Source organism: Pithys albifrons, chromosome 27, assembly GCF_047495875.1.
Source record: "Pithys albifrons albifrons isolate INPA30051 chromosome 27, PitAlb_v1, whole genome shotgun sequence".
Classification (NCBI taxonomy): Eukaryota; Metazoa; Chordata; class Aves; order Passeriformes; family Thamnophilidae; genus Pithys; species Pithys albifrons.
The window spans coordinates 1,971,029-1,993,065 of record NC_092484.1 but is presented as its reverse complement, the minus strand read 5'-3'; the positions used below and the strand labels follow the sequence as shown (position 1 = coordinate 1,993,065).

The following is a 22,037-nucleotide window of genomic DNA, read 5'->3' as shown; positions in this document are numbered from 1 at the left end:
GCAGGAGGGTCCTCAAAGGCTACTACATGGTCTTGGGAACTGGTGCTTCTGGTGAAAGAAGTCTTGTTGTTGTAGGGCTCATGATGAAAATCAAGAAAGTTTGTAAGTGTTTAACAGAAGCTGCAAGGGAAAACCCACTGGAAGTCAAGGAGATAAGGGAGGGTGTGTTTCCCACAGTTTCCAGCACAAAGACAATGGCCTAAAATTGGCTCTGGGTTTAGAAGGACATCAGATACCCCAGATCAGGCCCAAGATGAATGTGAATTGATGCCCAAGGCTAAGACTGACTGAATTCCCCTCTCGAATTGCTGAGGCTTGCAACTTGTGGGGAGCTTCATCAGATCAGTCTGATTCTGTGGTTTCCTGGAGTCTGGTCTCAGGCTATAAAACCTTGCTGGGAGCAGGAAGAGACCCCAGCTGCACCCCACCTCTGAGGGATCCACTGGAGCTCAGACTGCTGTGATGGAGCACCTGCAGATGCTCCTGCTCCCCCTCCTGCTGGTGACGTGCCCCCCAGTCAGCACCAGTAAGTAGAGTGGGCTGGAGGTGAGGAGAGGGGTGGGAAGGATCAGTCCCAGACAGCACATCCTGTGCCCTCCATCCCCTTGTCCTCATTGCCATCCATTGCAGGTCATTCCTGGAATCAGAGGGAGGGAGGAGGTGAAGCCAGGACAACCTCCACGCCCTATGTGGCCCATCTGCAAGGAAAGAACAACCGTTCCTGTGCAGGGTTCCTCGTGGCCCCCAACTGGGTGATGACAGCGGCTCAGTGCCTCGTGTAAGTCTTTGCTGTGTTCATACAGCCCCTCCGTGACCCGGGTACCATCTCCCACACAGAGGTCTCACAGCTGGAGTCACTTCCCTCACAGTCATGGCCAGACTCCTTCCCTGGCAGGGAGCACAGGCTGTGCCATGGGGCAGGGCACAGCTCACCACAGCTCTCCCTGAGCCTCCTTCCCCATCTGCCTCTCCAGCCTCCTCAGATACTTACCTTTATTTTTTTATTCCCCCTCTGTGACTCATTTTATTCTTCCCAGATGCCAACAAAGAGAGGTCAGAGTGGTTTTTCCCTTGCTGGCACTGACCTGCTGGCATAGCAGCAATGGCTGTTGTCAGGCTTTGCCCTTTCTGCCACAAAGAGACTGCTTGAGACTGTTAGCAGAATTATCTCCTATGAGCAAGCTCCTTGCCCAGCCCTTTTCCATCCCTCCAGCTGGAGAACCTGGGGCATGGACACACAGAAGGGCTTTTCTAGGCATGCAGGACTCTGGGTGTAGCTACTCAGGGCTGACAGATCTGCCCTGGTGCCAGTGACCCAGGTTTGGGGCCAGTCCCCCCACCCAAGCAGCAAAAGGGAGGACCAGCAGAACCCCGGAGCTTGGCTGCCCAAGTCTCACCTGTGAGACTGGGAGGGACTCCTGCTTTTACCCAACATCCTGCTGATTTTCCCAAGGCAGCCTCTTCTGAAGGTGATATAGAAGCCAGTAAAAGGACAGAGAAAGGTCCTAATTTAGAAATCCCTTGACTTCCACGGTCCCATGAAGTCCAGACCAATAGTCCCCATATCTTAGTACACAGCAGCAGCTTTGGAGCAAACCTGCCCAGCCTGAGTCATAGAGGTAAAAGAGCCCTTGCAGACCCACAGCCTGTCAGATGGGAAGTTGTTCTACCTCTTTGGCTGGGCAGATTCACTGGCAGAGTTTCTTGCTCCCACGATTCTTCTTAAAAAATTCATATATAGCACATTTCCTGTGGAGAGAGTTTATATAAGATATGCTATATATGTGTACTACTATTGTATATATAGCATACAGTGTATCTATGCTAATAGTATATATATATTAATAGATAGAGAGCATGCATATATATATGCCTATATATATCTATGCCTCTCTATATACATATATGTGTGTGTATATATATATACACACACACACACACACACAAACATATATACATAATGTATGTAATATATGTACACATGGCTGGTGGCCTGGCCATACCCCTGGCAGATGAGCCTCAGTGTTATCAGGGAAGACAGGAAAAAACTAACAACCTACACTGTGCTTGATTTTACCAGCCACAAACCTCTGACTGTCATCCTCGGAGCCCACACAGTTCAAAGGAAAGAGAAAAGCTGGCAAAAGTTCGAAGTCAAGGAGTATTACTGCCACCCGGCCTTCACCAGTCCCAAGAAGGGAAATGACATCCTCCTGCTGAAGGTAATTCCTGCCTGGAGCTCCTGCATGGTTCTGGAGCAGAAAGGGACAGGCTTCATCCCAGCACACACACAGGACAAGCACTTATTTCTGTGTTTTCTGTCCCCTTGCCCAGCTAAACGGCAATGCCACCAGCAACAGCCGCGTCAGGACTATTTCCTTTGACAAAACCCGAGACCGTGGTGGGGATATGTGCAGCACAGAGGGCTGCAAGACACCCGCTGGAACCTTACAGGGAACCACTGTCACCATCATCAAACAGAGGAACTGCCTCAGCAACTACCCTGGGCTGGCTGATCACCTGATCTGTGGCCACAGCAGCTCTGCTGAGATACCTGGAAAGGTCAGTCTCTGACTTAGGGAGGAGGAGGCTGAAGGGATGGTTTTAGCCCCGGGTGAAGCACAAGGGACAAGAGGATTCTTGTTTTCCCATGGCAGAGGAGCCGGGAGCCTGCAGCTCCATAGTGGGGTAACAGCTCAGCCAGAGGGGTTCACCCTGAGTCTCAGCAGTAGAACAAGAGGGCATGGGCTTAAGCTCTACCAGGAGAGGTTTAGGGTGGATATTAGAAAGAAATTCTTTACAGAGAGAGTAATCGGGCACTGGAATGGCCTGCCCAGAGCGTTGATGGATTGTCTTTCCCTGGTGGTTTTTAAGATGAGACTGAATGTGGCACTCAGTAATCACAGTGGAGTTGGATCAGGGGTTGGATTTGATGATCTCGGAGGTGTCTTCCAACCCAGTTCATTCTATGATTCATGGCTGGTCTGGGTGCGTTTTGGATCTGCCACCAGCAGAAGGGCAGAAATGAAGCTTCAGTGTCAGTCCAGCTGTAGCTGTGCTGGGTCCCAAACAGAGCTGTCAGCAGTGCCTTTTGGACCCAGAGCTGACCCCATCCACTGCGAGTCCAGGCTTTCCTGGGGAAGCTGTCCTGATATTTGCAGGTGCCCTATTCTTTACAAAGGCACCCTTTCCCTGGAACTCCAGATAAATCAGCACTGACCACTCTCCTCCTCCATTTCACAGGAAGATGCTGGGGCTCCACTGGTCTGCAACAACAAAGCCTTTGGCATCTTCTCCTACAGGCATAAGAACTGGCCTGGATTCTACACACACATCTCTCATTTCCTTCCCTGGGTCAACAGTGTCATAAAGTCAGCATGACCCTGTTCTCCCATAGCTGCTGCCCTGGAGAACTTGCACTCCAGGGTCCCAACCTCACCAGCTTTCTTTTCCTTTCTCACTGGGAAACATCTCACGCTGAGCCTCATGGATGTAGCAAGGACTTCCCAAGCCGAGCTGTGCCAGTGGGGGGCTCAGCACAGAGATCAGACCCCGACTCGTTTATTCCCTGTGCAAAGCGGGGAGTGCCTGGTCACACCACACGGTGTGACTCGTTTATTCCCTGTGCAAAGCGGGGAGTGCCTGGTCACACCACACGGTGTGACTCGTTTATTCCCTGTGCAAAGCGGGGAGTGCCTGGTCACACCACACGGTGTGTGCTCCGGCACTGCTGCCCCAATCCACCTCTTTGTCAATCCGGTTGTGGCTACAGCTCTGGAGGGGAAGCAGCAGGGCAGCCCCGAGGGAGGTCCCAGTAGCTGCTGGGATGTCTGTCACCCCTTGGGGTAGAACTAGATCAGAGGGATCCAAAGAACATCATCCTCCCTGTCTTTTGCAGTTGTGACACCTCAAGTTTGGGTGTCCTTTGCCCAAGCCCCAAGGAGGGCACATTGAGTTCCTGCTTTGCTACTGCTGACCTCTATCTCTGAAACCTGCTGCCTCCTTTCTCCCCTCTTCTGTAGCTCCTTTGTTTTAATACATAAAACCAATAAATTGTATCTGCATTTGAAAGTGGTTTTCCTGATGTGATTTGGATTTCTCTTGGCCACCAGCTCCAGTCCTGAACAGCTCAGAAGAAAGTCATGGCTCATACAGCTGAATCCCAAGCTGGAAATTTCTACCCCAACCATTTTCTGTCCCACCTAAACCCTCAGACTAAGTGTCAGGCCTGGATTTCAGGGCAGGGGCTCTCCTCAGGTGCAGTTGGGTACAAACACTCCCTTCAGGTCCCTCTAAGCTTGTACTTTGGGGGACTTCCTCCCTCGATCCCATTGGTTCCCCCATGGGCCCCTCTCAATTCCACTCCATCCCACCTCTGTCTGGCTGCCATTCAGCAGAAAACCAACACCTTCCCCTCAGTGCAGCTTGTAAAGAAGCAGCAATTGCAGGTCCTGACAGACTTATCTCTTCTCCCTCAGTGTTGTGTTGTTTTTGCTGGTGATTAGAGGGATGACTTTATCCTCCTCTAACAGGAAACATGGGCAAAGACAGCAGCAGCAGCAACAGCACTGAGCTGTGAAGGCTGGAGTGGTTTGGGGAGAAGGTGCTGCAGCAGTTCAGCTCCCCAAAGGACAGCACAGTTTTGGGGAGGCTCTGACTCCATCCCTCCCCACCACCCTCTCCAGCTCTTTGCATCCCAGTGTGACTGGACTCAGGCAGGTGCCTCCAGGGAGGAACATCCTGACCAAGTCTCTGTCACACACAGGTGTTCATCAAAGCACACTGAGTCACTCAGGCCTTTTTAGTGGAGTTGGCAGTAAAAAAAACCACACAGTCCCACCATTGCCTGACAGTCAACAGATATTTTCTTTATACATTTCGTGGTTTAAGACAGAAAAAATAAACCCCCACCTCTTTCACAACAGAACTTAAAAATATTACAACCAAAGGAAATTAACCTGGAGATTTGGCATGAGGAGAGCAAATATTTCCGTCAGATGCTTAGAATTTCATTAAAGGATTTCAGAAATCCACTTCAGGGGGGGTGTTTGCATTTCCTTGTGTTCACCTCTGCCTAAAGGTGGCTTGTCAGAGGCCAGTACAGTATCTGTGGCAGCACTGGACACAAAGATTTGAAGACTCCAAATACTTTGTAAACCTTATCATTCAAAATGTCTGAAAGTCCCCAGGTCACCCACCTGACAAAGAAAAGCTGCAACTGAGCATAGTTATCATTGTTTTTTGCTGTGGATGATGCACAAGGAGGGCACCTCTAGCATGTTTCTGCTGAGTTTTCCATGCACAGAGTGCCCTCTTTGGGTTGGCACAAGTGCGTGTTCTTCAAGGTTCTGTCTCTAAACAACTTCTGAATTGATCCAAAAACTCACCTCTTGGAGTCTGGAAGTAAATTCACAGCTAAAATGAGGAAGGCAACCCCCCTAGGGTTCTTCACATCATTTAATCTGCTCTGAATGCAGGCTCCAAGCACAATGCAACCCCTGAACTCTCTCTTCTTTGCCATTTTCTTGCACATAGAATTTTTTAATACCAAAAAGATGAAAATTGATTTCTTTGGTGTCTGGTCCACCCATGTGCAACAACCCCAAGGAGGTGCTCTGGTGTTGGCAGGGACATCCAATGGCCAGGTTTAAAGTGACTTGCAGCAGTAACACAACCGCAGTCCCTGGGCTGGCACAACTTACCAAGACATTCTCCTGGCCCACAGCCACAGACCTCTTTTGCCAACTCCCTCCAGAGCAGGCTGCAGGCCAAAGGAAAGAGCCAGGCAGTGCCTCCCAGGCTCCCAAGATCTCTCCTTGCAGGGTGGGGCCCTTGCATGTCAGAGGAGCCCCAGCAGTGGAGGTGGAGGTGAGGAGGAGCTCAGCCTTGCTGGAAACACTTTATTCAGTGTGAGTTTGAGGAGTCCTTGGTAAAGCCGTAACCATGAGCTTGCTGCATGGGCTATTCCCTCCCCTGTCTCCTTCCCTGGGCTGCTCCAAGACTGGCAGGGATCCACCCTCTGCATATCCACTGCCACACTTTGGGAACAGCCCCCGGTGCACACCCAGGGCTGGCATGTGCCACCCCCACCTGTGGCACCTGCGGGCTGCAAAAGGCCAAAACACGAGGCCCTCGCAGTCAGCTGCGAGCACTGGGCATTACTTTTGAGGCTCTGCCTTCTTGCTTGGACAGTCTGAACCTGGTGATGTGCTTTATTGAAATGGAGCTTACTATGCCCTGTGCAAAGGGCAGCACAACACGTGCCCCACGTGAACAATGAATCAAACACGCAGCTTTCAATTCCTGTGACACCCTCCCTGGCTGGTGAGGAGACAGAGACACCCAGAAAAGCCATGTACACTCACCCATAACTAGAAAACAGTGACAGTGTTGTGGCCAACTGACCAAAGTTACCCTCCTGAGGTGACACATCTCAGGCTGACCCGTACCTGCAGCTTCACCTGTGTTAAGTGACATTGAAAGGAGAACACCGTCAGCTGCAGCTCCCTGAAAACACAGAAAATCCTACATAGAAGAAATTAGCCATCCCTTCCCACTCCCAGCTGATTTAATCCTAAATTCCTGCAGAATGATCCCAAAGAACTCAACTTTCCAAATTCCATTTCAGGGAATTGCTTTGTGACACCTTTCACAGCCATCCATCCCTGGACTGACACAATTTTAAGCCATGTTTCCTATTTCAGTCCATGTTTCTAACAGACAAGACTGGAAGCAGTTCTGGTCCCACCAACATTCCTATTGGAAACAGGTATCCTGCTTGGAATTGTGCCTGCAACAGGCTGACATTACAGCAACAGGTAGCAGCAAATACCAACAACTTCACTCGGCAATTCTACTCCAAAACCCTGGAAAACTTTAAATCAAGATGCCACCATTGCATCCCTCACCTTAAAACCCCAGTGTACACTTCAGGATTATTGGTACAGTATGTTATATACAGTTATTGCATATTATACCTTTGATTTACCAAAACATGCTTTGTTTCTGTGCCTCAGAGCCCTGATTTTCTGGGCAGGAGGCAGAGTGTGCTCCCATCAGCTGCAGGACTTGCTGAACCAACCAGGGAGGACGAAATGGGGGACAGGAGTGAAGAAACACACCCACAACCACCACGGCTTTTAGGAACAAAATTTATTCCAATTTCAAACAGAGAGTTTATTTCAGGAGAAAGATATGAAAATCAATTTCCATCAGATATTTCTGTAATAAGGGTGTTGCCCAGCAGTCAGAGTGGGATCTTTCCAAGAAACAATCGCACTCCTGGACTGGAATGAGACAGTTTGGAGTCTGAATAGATCCTGACACTGCGCATCTTATTCAGAAACTCCTTTACCCGACCCTCTTCCCTCCCCACCCCCCAACACGCACAACAATACATGCATTGCAAATGACAAGGTTTAAAAACAGCATTTTATATAGTATCTTTTTAAATAGGATAATGTTTAAATTGTCTTAAATCAGGATCCTATAATATACAAGTATAACCAAATAATTTCCACCACATTGGCACTTGTAAAGAGTCTCTGGCACTACTAAAGAAGGGGCATTGGCACAAACCATACTCTTAAAAAACTGGGTGCTGCATAACACACTTTATCTCTGCTGGACTCTAATGACCTGGGCTCTGTACAGGACAATACAATGGTCAGCACACTCCGGAAATACTATTTTTTTTTCCTTTTTTTTTTTTTTTAAACCAATAAAACACATGAAGAAAAACCATAGTTGAACGCAAGGCCAACATTGCTAAGAAGCAACAACAAGAGACCAAAGAATCCAACTCGAGGAGAAGGGGAGAGGCAGGAAGGGTAGGAGCTATCTGACACGCTGCAGCAGGAAGGGGCTTTTGCTCACCAGGTGGCCAATCCACATGGAATGGTGCAAGGAAACGGGATGGTCCTCTGCTCACTGACTTCAAGTTTCAAACTGGTTCAAAGTACATTGGTTTCTTCAGCAGAACAAAGATTAAAAGTGCACAAGGAGCAGAGGTTAGCCAGGAGACCACTTCCTCAGACTCTTGATTCCCAACAAGAACACAATTTTACCTCTTTTCTGAAAGTCAGTCTGTTGTCTCAACCCGCAGAAAATTCTGATGGGCCTCACTTTCAGAAAAGATGATACAGGCAAATTTGGTCTAAGGTTTGGCACTTTTGCTCATGAAGGCATTTGCCAGCCAACAGAGACAGGAGCCCGTTCTGCAGGAATGCTTTGCTGGCCAAGCTGGAGGCACACAAGCTACTGCTCACTAAAAAAAGCACGTGCTAACACTGGTATCTTCTCACACAGGATACAGTCACAGACAACTCCAGGTGACGTGCACAGGTCTCACCCGTTCCTACCCCAATTCTGAGTGAGGTTTCAGGAACTTTGTGAGAGCCACCGTGCAATGCTCTGCCCTCCCCTCAGCACACCGAGCCAACAGCTACAACAAGCAGGTGCTCCATAAGGTACAGCACATCCCTAAATCCTTGTGCCCATCGCCTCCCACAGTTGCCCATGATGATGCAGAGTCACTCTGCAAGAGACAGATGCCAAGATCCCTCCTCCAGTGCCAGGGCAGCAGCTCTTAAAGAAGGGGAAGGTACAAAACAAGACAAAAAGTTTCTGATTCAAGTGGAAGTACCACCATCATTCACCTTGGAAAAGAGACTTCTGGGAAGTTATTTCCAAGAACCTGTGTATCTCAGTGCCAGGTTCATTGCTGGCAACAGCTGTAGTGTGAACCACTTACAAAAGGATCACAGAAGCGGAAGAGGCTGGTGCTGCCATCTGCTTCAGAGGGACAGCACTTAGAATACATGAAGATGATTATAAATTCCTCCTTATAGGACAGTTTCTACAAAATGGATCATTTTGGCATAAAGATGAAAAAAAAAAGCAGTAAAATTGATGCAAAGCTGTCTGACACATGGGAATCCCTCTCATTCCTCCCAAGGGTTAAATGCAGTCCAGAGCATGGCTAGTCTAAAGAGATGCTATGTTTCCCTCAGCATCACCACTCAGCCAGACTGGCTCTTCAACTGTTGGTCCCATGGCTACTGTTCCAACTTAAGCTCTCTAATCACTTCAAGCAGAGCTTGCCTTCTTCTGTAGTGCTCCAAGGCACACAGAGGCTTTGCTCTGCTATTCTGGAAATCCAGAGGGACTTATGAACAGAATTACTCAAAATTATGTCCCTCCACATTTTAGTGTTCTAAATCAAAGCATCTTAAGCATCTCAGACAGTTAGATTTACTCTTACATGATGTGCAAAACACTGATGTAGTGCTCTGTCTACAAAACAGACAAAATATCAACAGCCCCTTTTAACAGTGCAGCTCATTTAGTCTTTTTCTACTGGCAGCCTGCTAGCCTTTCAAGGGGGCAAGTCTGGTTGATCCAGAGAATTTGGACCCAATGCTACTTGTTGGAATTGAAACAGAAGCATTAGTGATGGCTGAATGACACGTGTCCAGACGTGGGTCAGATCTCCCTGCTTCCCACTCACTCCTTGCCTTGCCACTGCACTTCTCTTCCTGGCCAGCAGCAGCTCCTCAGCACATCTGGTGACTTCCCCCAGCTCACTGAAAAAACTCTCTGATGTGCAAAGGCTTCACATCTGCCTGCTTAGTGGAGGTTCAGGCGGCATCCAGAACCCAGAACCACTTCCACTGTGCCCTCCACCCTCAGCTGCAGGCACTGCTGCCTCTGCCCTGCTCTGCTGCTGAGCCAAGCGCGCCCACCGCGGGCTCTCCGGGTGCCACTCGCTCATCACACCCACCCCGGAGCAAGTGCGTGTGCAAGCCTTCCAAAGAGGACCCAGACTCCTCCAAAGAGGAACACAGCAGCGTGTCCCTCAGGGGAATGCATAAACAGGAGGGAGAGAACTGCTCCTCCCTCCAAGAGCTACCCTCAGTCTTCTCAAGTAAGAATCCTACTGGCGTCCCAAAGCCTGTTACCCACCAGCTCTGGTCCTTCCTAAAACTCTGCAAGCTGGACAGGACTGAGGATTTCTTACTAAGTCATTCACACACTGGCACAAAATGCAATAAACAAGGCTTGTTTGCTACTAGCAGCAAGAAAAGACCTAGAGGATGGCACAAGACTAAGATTTTCAATCCAGCCGAAGTCTGATGTTCAAATGCCACAAATACTCAGTGTGCTTTTGGAAACTGCTGCATAGAGAAGTTGCTCATTGATGTCATATACTCTGCTCAACAAAACTGATTTTCTCTCTGCAAACTGAGCCTTGTGAGCACACAGCCACATGTTTGTGGTGTGGGGGGGGATGCGTGTTATGTGTGTGAAAAAAGAAAGAGAAACTAAACAAAATAAAATAAAAAAGAACAATTACAGTCAGGCACTTCCCCAGGCTCAGCAGCTATTGCTCCAAGAGCTTCCATCATTTGTAGTCCATGAACAAAATACAGCAACACGTAGCAAACTATGTATAGAACATCAATAATTTAAAAAAAAAATCACAGTCTCCATACCTTTTATAATTGATAAGAAAAAAACTCAGAACATATAAAGAATGGAAAAGTGATGGCTTTTTTTTGTTGTTGTTTTGCCTTTTTCTTTTTTTTTTTTTTTTGCACAACAGTTGGAGAGCAATCGCTCCTCCCCAACATTTCATCACAGTGAACCATGGAGCGTGTCCTGGGGAAGGGAAAGGAAAGGAAAGGAAAGGAGGGGAAGCAAGCAGATTTAGCAAATTACACCAGAGGCACCCTCTAGCACAAGGCAAAGGGACCAGTAGCATTCTGCACTCCCACTGTCCAGTGAATTCATAACCTCAGCTGGAAAGTGTTGGGGTTTTTTTTCTACATATACCATAGGAATGAAAGGGGGGAGGGAAAAAAAAAAGTGGCTTAGCAACAAAGGAAAGATCAAGATGAGACTGCCTTAGCTGCTTGGCAAAAATTAAGACGTAAGCAAGGTGCTGAAGAAATGAGGCATATCCCCGTTAACTGTGAAATAAAAGCAATTTGTTAAAAATATGAAATCAACTACTCTGTGGACAGAGACATGAGACTCCAGGATAACACTGAGCACTTGCCACTCCACAGATCAGACAATTTGCACTCATTACATCATCAAAAATTAAAACTTTTTTTTTTCCTGTCATATTTAAAATTTCTTTTTTTGTCTTTTCTTCACAAAGAAGCCTCTCAAGGGGCAAGAGCAGAGCAGGTCAAACCAGGTTGTACTCCTTCAGGTTGAGCTGTAGGATGGTGTCCTTGACAGCTGCAAAGACGAAACGGATGTTTTCTGTGTCTGTGGCACATGTGAAATGGGAATAGATGATTTTATCACTGTCGGGATTTAAATCCACAAACATCTTGAGGATGAACTCGCGGGCTGCCTGGGCATCCCTCTGTGGGCCTGCAGCAAACAGAGACACCAGTGAATGGATTCATGGACATATCCCCCAGGCTGATCCATCACAGTCACTGCCAGCCTGCTTTTTCTTATGGCCTACAGAGCTATAAGGAAGAAATTAGGATAATTTTGTGGTATAAAAGGAGCTGAAATGTCTTGTGCTTTTCAGTTATCTAAGCAAAACCCCAAAGATGGGCACGTTGCAGACACCAAGGGGTCAGTTCAGATCACACTTTGGAATCCAGACCTTGGTACATCCCTGAGTGGGAGCATCCAGTGGGTAGCATTGACAGATAATGCAGAGATATACACTGCTCCCTCCTGGAGATGGGATGTATATTCCTTCCTAATGTACAGGTGGATCTTACAGGCTGAAGGACACAAGTGCATGTTTAATAAAGAAGGGTTATCATCAGCTAAAAGGGCAGTCTGTCCTAACTGGCTGGTCAACTCACAGAAGCTAAACCCAGGAATTTTTGCCAGCTTTTAATTCATATTACTGACAGCTCCCAAGAAAACAGTCATCTACTGCTATTTCTTTCACAGAACTGCTGTTGTCACATTCTCCATGGCAAATACCATCTCTTGAGAGGAGGTCTGATGGGCAACCTCCCACTCACAGGCCATGCAGCATCCCTGAAGGAGCTACAGTGAACACTTAGAGGAAAAAATGAAAGTACATGGCACTCCCTGGAGCTGGGATCTGCCTCCAGCTGTTAAGCTCCATTTGAATCAGGCACTGTTTGGGCAGCAGCTCTTCAACCATTCCCAGTCTGCTGTTCCCACCAGTGCCCTTGCTGGGGGCACAGGACCCCAGATGTAGGAGGACAACTATCAAGGAGCAATTCCATTAGTCTTTTAAAAGATGAAAGCTGTCAGCAAAATGGCAATTCTTCCTTTACCTCGTACTTCTAAAACATGTAATGACAGAATTAATACATGACAGCCTGGAGAGAAGTGTGTTGCCTGATCTCATTCTCCACTACTTCTATTTCCTTTTCAGCCCTGTACAGATATGTTACCAGCCAGCTTAAAATGCACTCAGCTGAAGAGCTGAAACACTATTTTGGCTACAGAATGCTGTTTCAGATGGGAATTCCTCTGTTTCACATAGATATTATTTCCCCACAACAGCAGATGGCATGTTAATAAGGATTTCAGGCTGCCTGAGATTTTCCAGCACCATCATTTGAACAACTTGGGTATTTGACCAGTTAGTTCCTCAGAACAAAGACTCAAGTCACCTCTTGACTAGAGGGTTAAAAGACACAGAATACCAGTAAATTGCCCTGTTTATGAAACTAATTATATGCATGAGCATACAGGAAGAAAGTTACTTTCATTATATAATACTTTGCAGTGTATATTGGAGAGGGTAATTCTTCATGTAGGAGAGATTCATTATTTGACCATTCAATCAGATTCCAGTGGTCTATGTATGATTAAGATATTTTTATTTTGTTTTCTTATGCTGTCTTTCTCAAATTCAGATGCTTTCTCCTTTTCTAGATCTGAATTTTCTTTAAGAAACAAGAGAGTTCTAACCAAACCACCTCCACACCTTATTCCAGGTATAGACTGTTCCTCCTTAAAAACCACTCACCATCAAACTCCGGGAAATAGTCAACAAGGTGGGAATACAGGATCTTGTCTTCCAACAAATCTTTCTTGTTGAGAAAGAGGATAACAGAAGAGTTTTGGAACCATGGGTAAGTTATAATGGTTCGAAAAAGAGCTTTACTCTCTTCCATCCGGTTCTGAAATCAGAAAAAGAAAGTCTTATTTCACACATTACCACTAAGATGCCTTTCTGCTGCCTGCACATGTACCCAGACCCACAGTGATTCAGCACCTCAAACACTACACACAGAATACTCTGGCCTCAGATAGGTTCTGGCTCAAGCTGCATCAGTAAATGGAAAGGAAATGCAAAATCTGATGGACTAAAGCTTCAATTAATTGCCAAACCATTCATATCAAAAGACTTAAATGTCATTTTATGCTTTGACAGTCATGTGAGAGGACTGGCCAACAGTACTTTTTGAACATGTTTTGTCTAGTAGAGATGGAGTGATTGCTGTGATCTAATAATAATTTATTAGCAAGTGGCAAAATTCAGATTTGCACCTCCAAGGAGTCCAGTCTCTACCTAACCAGACAGCAGTCACAGCCCAAAGTGCCCCATTGTGGGGAGAGAGACAGGTGATCTGAGAGCGGTGCCTCTGCCCACAGTGCCTTCCACAGCACACAGGGCTCACCACTTCAGAGTGTTCCAGTTCTAATGGAGAAATACAGATGATGTGAATGCCCTCTACATTTTCCATTCTCAGGGACATCATGTCCTGTGGAGGCCCATGTTCCCTTTGCAACAAGAAGAACTGAAGGCCAAAACCAACAATACTTGCTAATCCAATTTGGCACCAAGTACTTTGGTACCAGGCTCCAAGGAGTTAGGAAGACATTGCTCCTTTCCTTCCCCCCTCCTGCAGAGTTCCCATTCTTTGGCTTACCTCATTATCTGATTCCACCAGAACTTGGTCATATTCACTAAGTGCTACTAAAAACATGATGGAAGTCACATTTTCAAAGCAATGGATCCACTTCCTTCGTTCTGATCTTTGACCTCCAACATCCACCATTCTAAGGAAGAGAAGTACATACAGTATCACAGAGGAAGCTGCTCTGTCTGAATGCAAAAAAACAGCTCATGACAAGAACAAATACAGTTCTTTACAAATCCAGGTAACACAGCACAGGGATGTGATGGTATCTCCCTGCTAACAAACCTGCAAGTTTACAAAATACCCTGTTGCAGAAATACATCAAACTGAAAGAATAGCCATAGGAGAGTGATACCAAATTCAACCCCCAGATACCCACCAGTGTTACAATTTTTGTTGCATTTTGCTCTGGTTTACTAAGCAGCAGTCCTGAGTCTGAAAAGATGAGTCCTTCAAAACTGTCTTCTGACAAATGAGCAAACTATTTTTATTTTCTATTAAAACACCTGCTTGCCTCAAAGCTTCTCTTGCCATGAAAGCTTTCTTTGGTTGGTATACCTTTGCTGGAATGTGCTGTTTAACAGTCACACACTTCAGGTCCTCAGTTTCCAGGACCTGTATAGTACACTAAAATTATTTTGCTACTCACCTAAGGTGCCACACATGTGGTCCACTTTTGATAAAATCCTACACCTATTCCAGGGGTCAGGAAAACAGAACAGGGAGAGGAGTTTTCTGCACCTCTGTAACCACATGGTTTAAGAGAGAGGATGCAGGCTCCTTTATTCCTCTCTGGCAATGTCCCACTGTGGTAGTGAAGGGCAGGGATCACACGAGTACCACAGAGCCAGGGAGAATACAGGGATATTGTTGTGCTCTTCACACCAGACTTGACTGCTGGCTTAAGCTTCCAAAGGCATCTGTTGCTGCAGCAGCACAGACAGCAAGTTTTGGTGTCATCCTGAGAGCACAAGGTAGGCCACAGGAAAGCACCTCTCAAGGCAGGTGCTACGTGTGACATACAAGGAAGTATTTCTGCACAAAAACTGCCAGCCCTGGGTGGCTTCAGCCACCAACACTTCAATCAGCTGCCTCACAAGCCACAGCTTCAGCCTCAGATGCCAGCAATGCAGTCCCTCCCAGAAAAGACACCAAATCCTGCAAAGTGGTTTCACTGGGTTTTAAGTGTCACTGATTCAAAAGCCAGTTCTGTTTTCTGACAGTCAAAATGTCAGACCACTCCCATCAGAGGAGCACCTGCCAGCAGGTACTTCCACAGCACACACACCCACTCAAAGCCTCCCAACCAAGCACCTGGACACTCTAAAGCAATCCAGAACTTATCCTTCCTGAAACCATATCACTGCTCTCTCAGTAACACGAATACACCTTCAGTACCTGAAGATAATATTCTCTAGGTCAAAGGGGTACTCTATGATCCCAGTTGTAGGAACTCTAACCCGTAGCACATCTTGCTGAGTTGGTAGATATCCTGGGGTAGCGATACGATCCACGTCGCTGAGATAGCTGCAAGGAGGACAGTGGGGGAAAAAACTGCCTTAGGTTGCAGCACATAAATACACAGATGTAAAAACTGCTATATTTAGTCTTTCCCTAGCATAGCAAGAAAATTAGGAGTCTCCCAAATCATTTAAGATAGGATGTGGAAAAATAACAGTATACATTTTTGGGGAACAGTAATTCACCAGTCAGGCCCCTTGGAGGATAAACAGATACACTGAGGGCAACTTTATCAACTCTGTATAGGAATGTGGAAGACAATCTTTGCTACAGAAGATGTTTAAGTACAGTGGATGCTTTATGCTTCAGAATCATCTCATCTGTAGTGCAGAAACATACACTTATTTACTTGTAAATGTAAAACATTCTCTTTATGTTGCCAAACTTAATAAATTTATTATTAGTAAAATCTAAGTTACACATCCATGTACACCTGTAAGCCAAAGCTGAAGAGAAAGTGCAACACTCCTGCTGTCTAAGAGCCAGGATCAACATAGATGGCACAAGGAAGGGATTCTGGCCTCAGGTATATCCAGAAGCAGATGTGTGAACAACTGCCTTTAACAGCCATCAGGACAACTCACACCCCCAGTAAATGCAGCAAATGGTAAGGAAGCAAACTCTAGACTTTAATAAAAATAATTGGACAGGTATAATTTGTTAGACCATCACTCCCCCATACCAGTGCATGCCAGTGATTATATACTTACTATTTAGCTGAGTCAGAAAGCTGATATTCCCTTCTCCTGTCATAACACTCTTGTATTCCAGGGTCATTCCACAACGTTTTAATTGCACTTACATATGGCTGCTCAAATGTCATGACCTTTTCTACATCCACTTCTCGGATCAGCACTGCATTGGCCTGGAGATTGAAATGAAAAATTAAAAAAAACCAAACAACAAACAATCCAAAACCACAAACCTGGAGGGCGTGGGGTCTGTGTTAGAATGAGGGAGCACAGACAGAAAATAAAAATTCCCACCCTACAATTGCTAATCAAATGAAGGGCTACAGTCACTACCACAGCCTGTGGCATCTGTGAGGTGATTGTCCACACCCAGCTGCTTTCTGAAAGGGGCTTTTTCCAATACTGTTGATCCCAGGGAAAATAAAAACCAAAGCCAAGTTCTGCACAAGTTATCCTAAGTAGAAGTTGGCAGATTCTATTTATCAGAACCCCTCCACCATGCCCCACATAAAGCACAGGCAAGGCAAACTTCCTCACACCCTGCCTATTCTCAGCAGACATGAAAGGTGCACCATCCAGTCCCTAAAAACATTTAGTCACAATCAGCTCCAAGATAATGTGTGACAGAAGAGATAAAATACAATTTAACTTCAAAATATTAAGGATACTATGCATTAAAAGAAGCAAAATATGCTAAAAAAACACACACTAATTTCCTGATAGCCTCACTTTCATCATCCTCCCCCTCTAAAAGCTAAAATAATTTAGACCAGATCTGGCTGAGAACTTAATTCCTGGTCCCAAAATCAGTAATCCAGACTTTAGCTCAGATAATGTTTCTGTGGCTGAAACCAAAATCCTTAAAGAAAGGTTTGTACCCTCAGTCAGGAGCTATCAGAAAAAATGGATGGATTGCAGGAATGGGGATAACCACCAGTACAGGTGTCTTTTGGGTCCAGCATGTATTTTGCCAGCTTCAATTTCCAATAAAAACAGTAATTCATGCAAAGAAAATGCTGACACATTTAAGAACACCCAATCCTGGAAATGAGTAACAATAACACCCCTCCTATACCCTACATGGTATCCCAATCCCTGGCTCCCACCAGTCACTACACAGATCAGAGCACCAGCCATCCAAAGGTGTTCTATCCCTTAACACAGCCAAGTAAATCCAGTCAAGGATCAAGAAAACATCATAAAAAGTTTATGGAAAACAGTTCAAGGAGGTTGAGGATGCAATGCAGAAGGACACAAACAAACAGGAACTTAGAAGTTAAACCCTAGAATCCTCACTGCCTGAAGTCATGCAAAAACTGTGAGACACTTACCTTGTTCTGTTCATATTTGTACAGAATCTTCAGGGTTTCCATGGCTCTTATCATAGACTGCATGGCAGTGAAGATGTTTTGGTACACCAGCTTGGTGAAGCCTTTTTTGTCCTCTTCAGAGTAGCCTGAGCCATGAATTATACGCATCTGCTTAATGAACGTGCTTTTCCCACTCTCCCCAGTGCCTACAGAATGCAAGAGAGTGTGTTAGGAGCCATCACAAACAAGGATCCTAACAGAGAAAAGCAGGAACTTCATACCCAGGAGTTCCTCTTACTACACCCAAGCACACACTACTCCCAACCACCTATTAAGTTGCTTTCCAGGATGGTAAAACACATCTGGGTGGGCCTGCTCATCCCCACTACGAACCTGACAGCATGGAGGCTTGTCCTTTACAGCAGCCTTCAAAAGCAGCTCTGGTACTTATTCCAAATCTCACGTTACAGCCACTCCCACACGTTCTGCGTCAAGAGGCCCTCGGCCGTCACACCTGACCTATTCCCAGATACTCCAGCAAGATGCTACAACCACGGCACCAGCCAAAGGAGCCCCAGCGTGCTCTCCAGCTGCTACAGCACCACACAGAGACGACAGTAAGTGCCAGGGGAAACCCACTTGCACAGCAAAGAGCCAATTTCCTTTTGCAGTAGCTTGGCACAAAATGCTCTTTACCTTAGAGACTGTCTTTTCACAGGAAGGAACCAAATACAACAGAGGAAAAAAAGAATCAGCTCTAAAGGAGAACAGAGCTCAAGAAACTACTTGCTTATCCATCTGATGTGAGCAACTCAGTCAGTGTGTCTGCCTGATGGCTGATCCCAAGCTACTGTGTAAATATAAGATTTCTGAAACAACAATGCCCGTGGCCTGACGCCTCTGATCCAGCTGACAGCCCCTGGGTAGGACAGAGTTAAAGATGGCGGCTGGCAGGGCGAGCAGCGCAGGGCAGGCCACTCTGAGCGCTGGCGGTGCCACGCTGGGGTCCCCGGGGATGCCCCAGCCTGCTCAGCAAGGCCACTGCTTCCTCCTCACACACACAGGTTCACTGCCAGGCCTCGCAGCAGACGGGAGGGAGGGCAGGACACTGCGCGTGCATGACACAGTCCAGCCCTTCCAATGCCGGCGCTTCCTGCACCGTCACTTGGGCAGGTCCTTCCACTCCCATGTTTATGGCCCCAGAAAAAGTGTCATTTAACATGTGAAGTCCAACAGACGATAGGAAAGGACAAGTGGGAACTTTTCTTAGGAGAGAGAAACACCATCAGACAGTTACACAGTTACACAGCCCTGTTAAATTCCCAATTCAACTGGTACTGTGGGAAGTCCCTGGTGACTCCACTCCGTGCACACACAGTCCCTTTGTGGAGGGATGGACGGGCCAGGACTCACCTCCACACCTGCCCCTGAGCAACAGCCTAAGGGGGCACCACTGACATTTCTGCTGAGTGCCTTTGTTCAATCTTCTAAAACTTGCTAGGGATATGCAGGGTATATAGAAGGAAACACGGCCCTGTAACACAGTAGCCCACCTCACTTGACTACCGAGACCAAAAACTCAAAGGTATCACATCAGTGCCAAATCCTTTTGATCTGCAGTTCAAAATAAGGATGCTGGCAGAGCCCTGGTTCTCACCACAGCCCACCAGCTACTCCTGACACCAGGGAGATGGATCCAGACAGGCTCTCATTCATCCCAATACACAATTACTACTTACATGTACATTCTTAGTTACTCATATTTATCATGGTAGGCTAAAAGGCAAATTAATAAATGTGCTCAGAAAAAAGTAGCAAGCACCTAACTAGAAGTGAAATGTTTGAAATAAAGAGCAAGAACTGACAGAAATCACGTCAGCACAGTCAGAATTTAATACTGTAAACACTATTAAAAAGCAGCAAAGTATCTCCATCTCAAACAGAAAGGTACACTTTAAGTGTGGGAAAAATAGAAAACTGAAATCTTCTGTGGTTTCTCTCATTGGTGAGAAATACTTCCTTGTCTTTTACCACAGCAACCAAAAGTGAGAGGGTAAAAAAAGTAAAAGGTGGTGCTTCAAAGCATTTCAACTATGAAAACCTAAGAGAAACCTCAGCACCACACTTTTGCTTGCTTCAGAACTTAAGAGTTCAAACACAGATTCTTCCTGTCACTCCATCATTGCCCCTTTTTTGGTTCGGGGGTTGGTTTTGTCTGTGGAGGGTGGGTGGGTCAGTGTTCTTTGGTTTGGGTTTTTTAAAAAGGTGTCTCTTGCTTTCCCCAAGGCCACTGACAACACAGCACAGCCCTTAAACCAGCAGGTTACCAGCTGTGGTGGGCAAGATCTCCTACAACTACAAGGGCACAAAACCCCTTTTAATATGACAACATTGGGGAAAGGAGATAATCCAAAGTCCATTTCTTCTATCAACATCTGAAAGCAGCACAGTTTACAATAACTTACTAACGACCCTCAAGTACCTTACAGGCACTTGTAAATACATTACTCAGTCAACAGTATCTCATGCTTAATCACAAGTAATTTTTGTACATAACATTCTCCTCACCCAGGAAAAAGACAAATGACTCCCTTATACCAGAGGGCAACGTCCAACACCTTGAAATTCTTATTACCAGGTTCATCATTGATTAGCACTGTGATTCTCCACCCCAGTTTTCCGTTTTAGGCTTCAACAAAGTAACTGTCATTAGATGCAGTGACAAGAAAAATTTAGCAGTGTCTCTGTAAGGCCGAAACTCCTTCTACACACTCACTCAAAATTCTGGAGATTTGGGAAGGCCCTCTCACTAATTCAGTCATTAATATTTGTGAACATTAGAACTCCATGTAACAGGAGCAACAACAGAAGAAAAATCCCTGCAAGCAGCACTTACACCAAGGAGAGAGAACACGTTACCTGCCCCAGCTAAAGGTGGGCAGGGGTGAAAAGCATCCAGCAAACATGGTTTACAATTAGGAATGTTGCTTATCCAATAATAACCACCTCAAATAATTTATTTTTTTCAGTCTGATGCTGAATCTTACTTAACTGTATCTTTTAGAAATAGCAGAAAGGATTCTCGAGCAATTTGAATTATTTCTAAAGTGAAATCTTTAGATCCAGTGGGATCTTCTTAACCCAGATCTATCCTATAGTGCCAACCTATTTTGACACAGCTGCTTCCGTGGGACTGTTTTAGGGAAGCACGAGAGTGAGAGGCACCTTCCCTCACCTTACAGAAATTGCCACAGCATCTCCAAAGAGCAGAAATGTCAAGCCCTCAATTCTATCTTTCACCTGAAGAACAAGAACACATCAATCACAACGGATTTGGGGTGAGAAAGAAAGTCCTGGCCTTCACTGAACAGTTATCACCAGGCACCACTGCAGCCCTTCAGAGGGCTGGGCAGGCTCAGCCTCCCCTCTGCAAAGTGCTGGCTTTGTTTTTACAGGATTCAGCCTCATTTGTACCTTAATGGCTTGTCAACAGACCCCAAGGGAATAAACTCAGGCCATCAGATCTGCTTCAGATTTCAGCTTAGGATACAGTATTTAAGCCACAGAGCAGAATATATTTAAGACATAAGCAATGATAAATCACAGAACCCATCAAAACTGTAGCTTAGGTTTAAATCTGGGGGCTAACTAGACACGGAACATCAAACTCGCTGCTGAAGAAGGATGTACATGCCTGCACCCTTAGCTACACACTCATCCAAACACGGCACAGTTACCCATCCTGCACAGAGAACACCACTATGTTTCCATCTGAAGACCTAGATTCTTATGGCTGCAGAGGTGATCTCTCCACCTCCACGGTCAACGCCAAACCCTATAGATATTTCCTCACCCAACACCCCACTGGTGCATTCCCACTGCCCCGTCCCCTGCAGAGCCACCACCCCACGGCCCCAGCCCCGGGGCCCTCCCAGGGCCGCACAAGGGACACTCTGCGGTTTAGGAAGGACCTGGAGGCCAATTTTTCCACCCAAGGCCCAGGAGTTCACCGACGATACTGGAAAGCATCAACTCCACCAGCAAATTTTCCACACGCCGGCGGAGGCCAGCACGGCCCAGAGCCGCTTCCTCGAGATGAATTTCACGCGCATTGCGTGTGTGTGTCTGTGTGTGTCTGTGTGTGTCTGTGTCCGCCTTCGGAACCAGGAATTCCAGCCGCTTAAGTTCCTGCTTATGTCAAAACCCATTTTGACAGCGGACGCATCACGAAATCAAACAAAGGGCAGCCAATGAGGCGTCCGCCCCGCACGGCTCGGGAGCGGCCCCGAGGCCGGGATGGCTCCCGCCGCTTCCCCGCCACACCCGCTCCCCGCCCGGCCCGGCCCGGCCCCGCCGATCCCCGCGCCCGCAGGGGCCCGTGCGGCCGGGCCGGGCCCGCGCTCCTCACCGAGCAGCAGCAGCTTCAGCTCGCGGCGGGCGTCGCGCTTGTCCCTCCGCAGCTGCTTCTCGATCTCGGCGTTGATGCGCTTCGACTCCTTCACCTCGTCGCTCAGGCAACAGGCCATCATGGACTCCAGAGTCATGGTCGCGCCGCGGCCGGGACGCCCCCGCCCACCCCCCACCCCCCCGGCACCGACCACCGTTCTCCGCACGGCCGGGAGCCCGGCCCG

At 46.9% G+C, this 22,037-nt stretch overlaps 2 protein-coding genes across 2 annotated transcripts; one reads left to right on the top strand and one right to left on the bottom strand.

Annotated features, from left to right (window-relative positions):
- Nucleotides 1-362: 362 nt before the first annotated feature.
- Nucleotides 363-4,038, top strand: LOC139683232 (granzyme H-like). The gene is made up of 5 exons (XM_071578163.1): nt 363-526; nt 631-778; nt 2,081-2,222; nt 2,335-2,562; nt 3,244-4,038. Exons 1-5 carry the CDS (start codon nt 463-465, stop codon nt 3,379-3,381), a joined length of 720 nt encoding a protein of 239 aa, XP_071434264.1. The 5' UTR covers nt 363-462; the 3' UTR covers nt 3,382-4,038.
- A 3,099-nt stretch (nt 4,039-7,137) lies between these two features.
- On the bottom strand, nt 7,138-22,033 carry GNA11 (G protein subunit alpha 11). The gene is made up of 7 exons (XM_071578400.1): nt 21,815-22,033; nt 17,428-17,612; nt 16,115-16,269; nt 15,282-15,410; nt 13,893-14,022; nt 12,986-13,139; nt 7,138-11,385 (listed from the first exon to the last, which is right to left on the bottom strand). Exons 1-7 carry the CDS (start codon nt 21,948-21,950, stop codon nt 11,195-11,197), a joined length of 1,080 nt encoding a protein of 359 aa, XP_071434501.1. The 5' UTR covers nt 21,951-22,033; the 3' UTR covers nt 7,138-11,194.
- Between the last annotated feature and the right edge of the window lie 4 nt (nt 22,034-22,037).

What these genes read in the sequence shown, in the direction of transcription:
- GNA11 (XM_071578400.1), bottom strand. Translation starts at nt 21,950, where the DNA reads ATGACTCTGGAGTCCATGATGGCCTGTTGCCTGAGCGACGAGGTGAAG. An exon ending in ACAAATATGAACAGAACAAG is followed by an intron (nt 16,270 to 17,427) that starts GTAAGTGTCTCA and finishes TTCAATCTCCAG; the next exon opens with GCCAATGCAGTGCTGATCCG. An exon ending in CTATTTCCCGGAGTTTGATG is followed by an intron (nt 11,386 to 12,985) that starts GTGAGTGGTTTT and finishes TGTTTGCTGCAG; the next exon opens with GCCCACAGAGGGATGCCCAG.
- LOC139683232 (XM_071578163.1), top strand. Translation starts at nt 463, where the DNA reads ATGGAGCACCTGCAGATGCTCCTGCTCCCCCTCCTGCTGGTGACGTGC. An exon ending in GTGCCCCCCAGTCAGCACCA is followed by an intron (nt 527 to 630) that starts GTAAGTAGAGTG and finishes CATCCATTGCAG; the next exon opens with GTCATTCCTGGAATCAGAGG. An exon ending in ATGACATCCTCCTGCTGAAG is followed by an intron (nt 2,223 to 2,334) that starts GTAATTCCTGCC and finishes CCCCTTGCCCAG; the next exon opens with CTAAACGGCAATGCCACCAG.